The sequence below is a fragment of the Vigna angularis genome, chromosome 1 (assembly GCF_016808095.1).
Source record: "Vigna angularis cultivar LongXiaoDou No.4 chromosome 1, ASM1680809v1, whole genome shotgun sequence".
NCBI classification, from domain to species: Eukaryota; Viridiplantae; Streptophyta; class Magnoliopsida; order Fabales; family Fabaceae; genus Vigna; species Vigna angularis.
Genome location: NC_068970.1, coordinates 2,828,710 through 2,838,608, shown reverse-complemented (window position 1 = coordinate 2,838,608; position 9,899 = coordinate 2,828,710). Strand labels below are relative to the sequence as shown.

Sequence of the window (9,899 nt, the reverse complement as noted above, 5' to 3'; positions counted from 1 at the left end):
ACACGACAGTAAGAAGAGATAAGAGAAAATTCATCAAGAGTGTTCGATTATCACTGCTTTTAATCTTAATTTTCAATGCTATCGTTAGATGACAAGAGAAACAACCTTACTTTTATGTCAGGGTTGCAAATAAAACACATTAATCTGAGAAGCAGTGTCAGAAAATGATTTACCACTGTTCTTACTCAGTACTTGGCAATACCTTTTAAGGGCAATGCATGCATAAATGTTCTCTCGCTTTTGTAAACATTTAAGAACTCTGAATTAACCGAAAGGCTTGTATATTTTGGGAGAGTAAAGATTCTAGTATATTCATGAGCACAGGCTTTATCCTCATCAAACAGTACCCTTTTAGTGCTTATAATTAACTATTCAATGTACCTTGTGTGAATGCCATGGTATCAAATCCTACAACATGGGAATCTCTGGCCTTTAAGTAACCTTTGTTCCAAGCAATTCTGTTTTTATTCTATTCAAACATTTCCTGCATAACATAAAACTTAACTCCAAACATAAAAACCTGTTGTGTGAATTGTGTTTCTCCTTAACACAAACAACAATGGCAGTCACACATGCTGACCTTGAACCAAAGAGAAGAAAAACAGATTTGAGTAGCAAAACAGGTGCCTTTCTCATGGCTCTCACAATCCTATTGGGCCTATTCTGCTTCGTTCTGTGTCTCATAGCAGAAGCCACACGTTCGAAGGTACTGGTTGGGTTAATATTGTTTGAAAATTAGGTATCTGTTTGCTAGTTCAAAGACCATAAAAAGAAATGAGCATTGTTTATAATCTGGTGTTGATATGGCAGGTGATATGGATGAGCAGAGATGTAAATGGAAAGGGAAGTAAATCAGAATGTGTTTACAGTGGCAGTGGGAAAAGGCCATTGTTATGCGCTTCTTGTGCTTTCATTGGACTAGCATTGGCCATATTGGTGGAGCACACTTTCATGTTGATAGCAGTTAGTAATTCATCTCCTGCATTACTCACATTGGATCCTGATTCTGCTTCTGCCAAATCATTAACGTGCCTAGCTGGGTTCTTCTTCGTTACAACTTGGTAAGGAAAAAGTTATTAGTTTTCTACCTATTGCATGACAAATGGTTCCTTATTATCAGTTTTTTCAGATCAAATGAAAGATCATTAGATTGAGACAAAATATGAATATTGATTTGGCAATGTGGTGTAGGATTTGTTTTGCAGTTGGAGAGATTCTGTTGTTGGCAGGAGTGAGTGTAGAGTCAGGGCATCTGAAGAATTGGTGGAAAACTAAACCCAGTTACCTTAGTGTTAGAGAAGGTTTGTTCTGTGGGGCAGGGGTGTTTGCTTTAACCTCGGTTTTCCTAGGTTGTGCTTTATACCTAACGGCACTACGTGCACTGAGAATATCACAGGAGCAAGAAAATGTTCGAAGAGAGGTACTTCTGACATCTGCTCTTCATGCTTCTCGACTGAGAGGATCTCAGACAGAAATTACCAGTGTTACTAGGGAGAACCTTACAATTAGAGAGACCCCATTATCTGTATTTCCATCTCCTTTAGATAAAAGCTACACCTTTGTGTGAACTTCAGGGAAAGTATAATTTTGGGTTTGACACGATTTTATGTTTCAAATCTTGTCTGGTGAATTTTTCTTAATTTTTCTTTGAACCAAGTTACGCTATGGATAAGAACTAATTTATAAAGAGAGTGTTTTTGTTTAGGAAGTCGAGACAATAAACAACTTTTTATTTAAAGTAACATACACACAATTACATTAATATGACATATATAAAATAATTATAAAAAAGTAAAATTTATATTTTTTCAAAAATAGAAAAGAACAATATTAAAATAAATAAATAAAAAATAGCTAAAATATGAAGAGGCCCAATAGGGCATGTGTACACTGCAGCAAACCAGTTTGATTACAAGTTAACTTACATAATTGAAAGGTTCGAATTTGGAAATTGCAAATTCAACAAGCTTTTCACCCAAATCAGACTATCAAGATGAGAAATGTTCAGCAACAGAATAAAACTAGAAAAAATGTTATATACAGACTAAAAAGAATTGACTAATTTTAAAAAAATTATTTTAGTGTGCTGTTATATATTTCTTCTTTGATTTTTATTTCAGACAAAATCTTAAAACTTAATATGCAGCTATATTGATAATTTAAAAACTTTTTACACCAAGACAATACCTTCATACAATTACGTTGTATTTAAAATTAAATAAAAGACATGTTAACTAAGAGTTAAAAAAGACAATATTCAGTAAATTTAAATTTAAATTTCTTTTCTATCCTCGATTTTTATTTATTTTGTTTACTTTTTTACAATTTTAGTATGCGTATTTTTTATAATCAGTAATTTTGGTCCAATTTTAATTCCATACACACACACATATATATATATATATATATATATATATATATAATTGAACCCTAAATTAACATATTAATTTGAGATGCTATATAAATAATTTAATTTTGTATATAATTTAAATTATTTGACTTTTTTTTACCACAATATCCTTAAAATAAAAAACATAATATTAAATTATGGATAAGTGACAAAGTTTCTTTTAGAAGTATGATTGAAATAAAATAAAAAAATATACCGTATAAATTTAAAAGATTGTTTTAGGTAGAGTCACTAAAATAAGTTTATTTATTTATTTATTTTTAATTTTAAGCATGTAAACAATGGTTGAACGAATTACAAATCGAATTAATCAGTTTTTTTTAGAGTAAGTCCTTTAAAGTTTTATAAATATATTTATATTGCATTTTCTAGCTTGTTTTTTTTTAGATTTAATGAGTTTTTGTAAGATGAGAAGGGTGATACTTTAGTTAATTTAAGTGTTAATATGTGTTTTGATAGTTTTGGATGTTTTTTTTATAAGTTGCCCAATTCTTTAGGTGTGATTTGTTTTTTTTTTCTCTAGCATAAGATTATTATTTTTTAATTAATCTGCTATGTATAAATATTTAGATTTAAATTACACATATCAAATTTAAATTTGAATATGTAGAAAGAAGAATAACTTCTGAGTTTAATAAAATAACTACTAATATTTCAAAAGAAAAATTTTAAATTATTTGTGTGACTTTAAGTAAACTTCTGGTATAACAATTAATAGGTTGATTGTGATGTGATTTTATATTTAGTTGAATAATTAGTTTATCCTATATTTTTTATTATGATTTTGATATAGATATATAATTAATTTACCTTCTATTATATCTTGATGGTGAATAGATGATAATATAGTTTATGGAAATAGAGAGAGGTAATATCAAATTTAAATATATTTTTTCATATTTTTAAATTAAATAAAATATTTATTTGAATTTTGTATGTTTTAATATAATTAAACCTATATAATAAAAGTGCTATGAATAAGATACATTTCAATCAAATAAATCATAAGTTAGGAAACACATTTTTTAATTTGCTTTGATAGAAAATTGAAGTGATGCTGCACACAAATGTATATGTGAGGAATTAATTTGCTAAAAAATTATTAATGAAAAAATTAATACTACTGCATTTCAATGTCATAGACAAAAAAAATAAAATAAAATAAGTTTATTTTTTTTATGGTTTATTTTTATTTCACAATTCCTGGAAGTTAATAAAAATCACCCTATGAAATATTTATGTCAAGTTACACCTTTAATAAATTAGAAAGAGTCATGGATAAGATTTATTATTATTAAAACCAATAAATTTTTCATACCATTATTCATAGCTTAAAAACTATTAGTATTTTTAACATTAATAGAGAATTTCCTTATCTTATTATTTATAATAATTTAATCAGATGGAAAGTTAAAATGTAAATGATTAATGAATAATTAAATGGTGGGATGAAATGACCGTTGAAAGTTTAAAACATTAGGTCGGATTATGATTGTGGTATGATTTATAATTGAGGACCCATTGCTTGGATCCATAACCCGCATTGAGGGCGAAGGTTTAGATCCAAGATCCAAACCCTCACATTACATAAACCTAACTGTCCAATCCAATCTGTAGTGTCAAGTATCTAGCTAGGGTTTTTCAAATTCTTCTTCCCCTGTTATTCACACATCCGATTTCCGCCAAAACCATGTCTCTAAGGCCAAATGCCAGAACCGAGGTTCGCCGCAACCGTTACAAGGTTGCAGTTGATGCTGATGAGGGTCGTCGGCGAAGAGAGGATAACATGGTCGAGATCCGAAAGAGCAAGCGCGAGGAGAGCTTGCAGAAGAAGCGTCGCGAAGGTCTCCAAGCTCAGCAACAGTTTGCCACTCCTGTTCAGGCTTCCACTGTCGACAAGAAGGTGCATAGTCACTCTTTTGCATTCTGTTTATTGCTTTTGTGCGAATTAGGGTTTAATCGCCTGGTTCGATACTGCAATGATAGTTAGTTATAGAACCAATTTTTATGGTTATTTATTTGTGCAGTTAGAGAGTCTTCCTGCGATGGTTGCTGGAGTTTGGTCGGATGATAATACTCTTCAACTTGAAGCCACCACGCAATTTCGCAAGCTTCTTTCAATTGGTAACTCCTGTTTTGTCAATATTGTGTTTCTAAATTCTAGTTGTTGATAGCCTAGTAGCATATATAGTTTGGATTCTATGTGTTGATACTTGGTTATTGTTTTTTGCTATAGAGCGGAGCCCTCCGATTGAGGAAGTTATTCAAGCTGGTGTTGTTCCGCGTTTTGTTGAGTTTCTTGTCAGGGAGGATTTCCCTCAACTTCAGGTTCGAGGACCTTTTTGCTGTGCATCTTAATTCTTATGTGGTTGAAATTTGTTAGTTGTTTATGTTAATTGTTTTTTTGTTTAGTTTGAGGCTGCGTGGGCGCTTACAAACATTGCATCTGGGACTTCTGAGAATACTAAGGTGGTCATTGATCATGGGGCAGTTCCTATATTTGTCAAGCTGCTTAGTTCGCCTAGCGATGATGTTCGGGAGCAGGTAAGTGTTTGAATGCGAGTGGGGCAGCACATGCATCTTGCCTTTTAATTGTACTGAAACATTAATTCCCTGGAAATTCTAGGCAGTGTGGGCTTTGGGAAATGTTGCTGGTGACTCCCCTAGGTGTCGAGATCTAGTGCTCAGCCATGGCGCCCTCGTCCCACTATTGGCTCAGTTGAATGAACATGCAAAACTCTCAATGCTAAGAAATGCCACATGGACATTATCTAACTTTTGTAGGGGTAAGCCACAGCCTCCATTTGAGCAGGTAATGTCCTTTTATCTCTTTATCGGTTCATTCAGCTCTTGAGATAGTGTCTTTTAGCTTATTCTTACTGCTATTTGATGGACAGGTGAGACCAGCGCTTCCAGCACTTGAGCGCTTGATCTTCTCCAATGATGAAGAAGTCTTGACAGATGCTTGCTGGGCATTATCATATCTTTCTGATGGCACAAATGACAAGATTCAAGCAGTTATTGAAGCAGGTGTATGTCCCAGATTGGTGCAGCTGCTCTTGTGAGTACTACTTCTACTATACCTGTTAAATGGATTATTGTGTCAGTTGTGCCTTAACTTTGTATATATGCTTTTCAGGAACCAATCTCCCTCGGTTCTGATTCCTGCCCTTCGTACTGTCGGAAATATTGTGACTGGAGATGACATGCAAACTCAGGTAATGACTTGTCATCATTTGTAGTCATTCTCTTGATACTTTTGAAAGGAGCAGAAGAGGTAGTACAATAGTCGTCACCTCTATAGCAGGAATTCTTCTGTGTGTACTTTCTGCTATTATCTTCTGTTTTGTGCATGTATATTGTTCTTCAAAGAATCTCCTAATTCTGGTGGATGTTTTTTTTGTTCCATTAGTCTATTATCAATCATGGTGCGCTCCCTTGCCTTTTGAGCCTGTTGAGTCATAATCATAAAAAAAGCATCAAGAAAGAAGCTTGCTGGACTATATCAAACATTACTGCTGGAAATAAGGAACAGATACAGGTAAGCTGGCAATGCCCAGTTGTCACTGTCTTTTAAGTTTTATTTTTGATGATTTTGTTGTCTCGAATTTGTGTACATGTTAAATTGAATTATTTCATTGAGAACATTTGATTATAGCTTGTTCTTGATGATTTGTTTATGCTTTTGTCATTATGAACAATAAGCAGTTAAGGTGGAGATATGGTGGAGTTATAACCAAGGTTTAGTTTCTCCTTGGATATACCAAGAGAGAATGATGCTTGATATAGTGTCCCCCCTTTCACAAGGGAAAAAGTGGTGTCTAGTAAATATTACAATGTTTGGCTTTGAGCTTTGTTGACCTGCCGAAAGCAGGGTTTAGTGTGTACGTGTTTGTGCTGTCAAAATTGCGAGAATTGTGAGGTGATATGATTCTCGATTTCAATGATAATGATAGGTAGTTGAATCATTTTGGGTTCGGAATTGCCTGAATGTTCCTGAATCGCTATAAATTTCTGCATCACACAATTCAGTTCGTGGTCGGATTGCATGCACATGTAATTGGATCAGATTTTGCATAACCTGGTTCGGAAAATGCCTTGTTCATTTTCTTTCTTATAAAATGTGAGGCAAAGTGGGGTGAATTAAACAATCTGAACCATATAGTATGACCAACACAAATTATTTTAGAAAGAGACCCTGCATTTTTCTCCATTCTGTCTCTTCGAAATTGTACAGTTCCTGTCTTCTATTATATTGCTGGTTGCATTCATTATTGGAGAGGTCCTGCTGGTCAGTGGTCCCCTGCTTCAGTGCTTTTTTTTTATACTCGTCTCTCCTCTTTGATGAGGCTATCTTTATACTTGTGGTTTTTGCTGTTCTATTATTGGGTGAAAGAAGAGATCGATATAACTTGTTTACGTATTGATATTTTGAAAATGTTCTCTGTTTTAAGTTTATTGTTATTGATCATGATCATGAGCCATGAGTGTTTTTTATGACTTTGTTAACTATATATGTGAATCTTAATTATTTGTCATGAATCTTAGAATTCACCAATAAGATGATAAGCCTCCCAATTCATGATTTGAATCATGAACAAGCTTATGCATACACTATTATTGCAAAAAAAAAATTTTTACACATTCTGTTTGTTGAAAAAACTTGTAGGCTGTTATTGAAGCTGGTCTGGTTGCCCCCCTTGTCAATCTTCTTCAAAATGCTGAGTTTGACATTAAAAAGGAAGCTGCCTGGGCAATCTCAAATGCTACATCTGGTGGAACTCATGACCAGATTAAGTATGTATTTTCCATTGATTGGTTGTTCTTTATAATTCACACTCTTTAGGACTTTATGATGGTATTCACTTAATTTTATGGTGTTTTAAGGTACTTGGTTGGTCAAGGTTGTATAAAGCCTCTTTGTGATCTTCTTGTTTGTCCGGACCCAAGAATTGTCACGGTCTGTTTAGAAGGCCTAGAGAATATTCTGAAGGTGGGAGAAGCCGAGAAGAGCCTTGGCAACACTGGAGATGTCAACTTGTATGCACAGATGATAGATGATGCTGAGGGATTGGAGAAGATTGAAAACCTGCAGAGTCATGACAACAACGAAATCTACGAAAAGGCCGTTAAACTTCTTGAAACATACTGGTTGGAAGATGAGGACGAGACCCTACCTCCAGGAGACGGTGCTCAACCTGGTTTTGGTTTTGGAAATGAGCTCCCAGTCCCGTCTGGTGGATTCAACTTCAGCTGAAGATCTTTTCCTGAGAAGGTAAATGCTTTGCATGCCATTTTAGATCCGAAATCGTATATATAATTTTGGCTAATTTTGTATGAAGAAGCCTCAGCATTATTTCTAAACTATTTGATTTCAATATTTGTAGGGGCTTGTGGGATGAAGTATTACAGTCTGGTCTGGTGTCCCTTGTGGTTTATGAGGTGCCGGGGTGTCCAAGTAAAGAAGGGACTGGTGGATTTAACAGCAGCATAATGACCTTTTCAGCAGTGTTTACTGTTTTAAAAATAGAGTGGTGGTGAGAAATCTGGAAGGGATTTTATATGTTGCTGTGGAAGGGACACGGGCCATTTGGCGAGGGGGGTTTTGTTCAAATGAGGCTTTGAGTGCTACTACTTTTTATTGGTAAAGATTTATTGCGTCAGTATTTGATTTTGGTAAATATATATTTCCGAAACCAATTTTACGTTCTATTCTAAATTCCTATATATTTTTGGGCAGTCATAATTTACCAATATGCTTTTGGAAAGCATAAGAAACGACCGTTTTTAAGGTTCACAGGCAGATTAAGTTAAACCTTTAGCTTTAACCTAACAAATGTGTATAATCCAAAATTTATTAGGTATCTCCACCTTCGACCAGTGGTGTTTTTATTATAAACTTTTACCCTTTGATTGATATATATATATATATATATATATCATATATGAACTCAAAAATACCTTTTACAGACAATACGTTGCATATTTAATCAGCGATATTTGTTATACTGGTTGGATATTTTTTATTAAAAAAATAATTCAATTTATTGATCAAAATAAATTATGGTTCGGTATAGATTATGTTTGAGAAAAAAAGTTTGTGAGAAAAAAAGTTTGTTTAGCATACAGTTTACTTTACATAAATCCGCAGGACCTCTCCCACTGTATTAACTATTTATTGTGAGGTCCTAATTCTTTTCTACTGGAGGGGACACCAAAAGCCTCTGTCCTTCCATTCCTTTGGATAGATAGAGAGAAGGGGCCTCTGTCCTTCCATTCCTTTGGATAGATAGAGAGAAGGGGCAGAATTTATTGAAATGAAAGAGAATATTAAAATCCTAATAATTTATAATAGATAGATTTGGAGAGACCCTACTTGAGAAAAAGATTTGGAAAAAGGAACCGATTTATTACAAATATTTAAAGAAGTTATTCAGGACATCTAGTATTGTTAGATAGAACACGTAATTTGTGTGCAGGAAGAAAAACGATGGGTGATGAGGTGCAGGGAGCAATTCCCATTTACATGCTATTTATTTGCATCAATTAGCTTTTTAGGAATTCAATGAAGACTTAGATAAGTCTGTTAGAAGTTGAAGCAAAAATCCTTTACTTTTGTTTTCTCATTCCAATCTCCTCTCTCTGGCTCTTCGGGAATTCAACTTTTGTATCAATTCAATATCTGTTTATTAGACTTTACATGTTAACGAGATAGAGGTTAGTAGACTTTCACAAAATTGCATAATTTGGAAAAATAAAATAATTCCAAATAATAGTTAAAGAATAAGAGAAAAAAAAAGTTTTTTCTTTTAATTCATATGATGAAGGTAGAATTTATCAACATAATCTATGCATTATTTCTTAAAGAGAACTTCCTATTAAATTACTCTGAATCTTTAATTAATTATCATTAAATTTACGGGCATTATTCAATAATAAGAAGTATAAAAAACTAAATTGATTCTATATACATTCAAACCAATGTAAATTATAATTCTTTTTATCGAAACATGCAATAACTTTGTACAAGGTTTTTGTCGACTTTATTGATATAAAAATATGATATAAAAAAATTGGCTACGTAATTTTGTAGATTAGTACTAAAAGAGATGAGAGTTTTAGGATAGTGTTATGCATTTAAATAATATGACAAAAAAATCCCAGTTTAAATTCTGTTTTGTTTGTTTGTTTTTTTATTTTATTCAACTTTTGATAATTTAAAATATATTCTACAAGAAAACTTATAAATAATAATCAATTTTAGTAACTCAAAATATGTCTAGAAATTAATTTTATAATTAGAGATCAATTTAGAGACTAGTTCATTTGCTAACCAAAACATTAGTAATTCATCCTTGTGACTAATTTGGAAACTGATTCATAATAGAAACTATTTTAATATCTAGTTGTAATTTTTTGAAATTATTTTAATTATCAATAATTTTTAGTTTATAAATTATTATGTAAATTGATCACCATAATGACTAAT

General features: G+C 32.6%; 1 protein-coding gene and 1 non-coding gene across 2 annotated transcripts; both read left to right on the top strand.

Moving 5' to 3' along the window:
- The first annotated feature begins 544 nt into the window (after positions 1 to 544).
- LOC108341744 (uncharacterized) lies at positions 545 to 1,326 on the top strand. Its single transcript, XR_008246514.1, has 3 exons — positions 545 to 706; positions 811 to 1,061; positions 1,192 to 1,326. It is a non-coding gene; the product is annotated as an uncharacterized LOC108341744 (transcript).
- A 2,612-nt stretch (positions 1,327 to 3,938) lies between these two features.
- LOC108323297 (importin subunit alpha-2) lies at positions 3,939 to 8,120 on the top strand. Its single transcript, XM_017555713.2, has 11 exons — positions 3,939 to 4,313; positions 4,438 to 4,534; positions 4,647 to 4,738; positions 4,823 to 4,954; positions 5,037 to 5,222; positions 5,308 to 5,471; positions 5,550 to 5,628; positions 5,823 to 5,951; positions 7,080 to 7,207; positions 7,298 to 7,685; positions 7,798 to 8,120. The coding sequence occupies exons 1-10, from the start codon at positions 4,101 to 4,103 to the stop codon at positions 7,665 to 7,667; spliced, it is 1,590 nt and encodes a 529-aa protein (XP_017411202.1). The 5' UTR covers positions 3,939 to 4,100; the 3' UTR covers positions 7,668 to 7,685; positions 7,798 to 8,120.
- Positions 8,121 to 9,899: the final 1,779 nt, after the last annotated feature.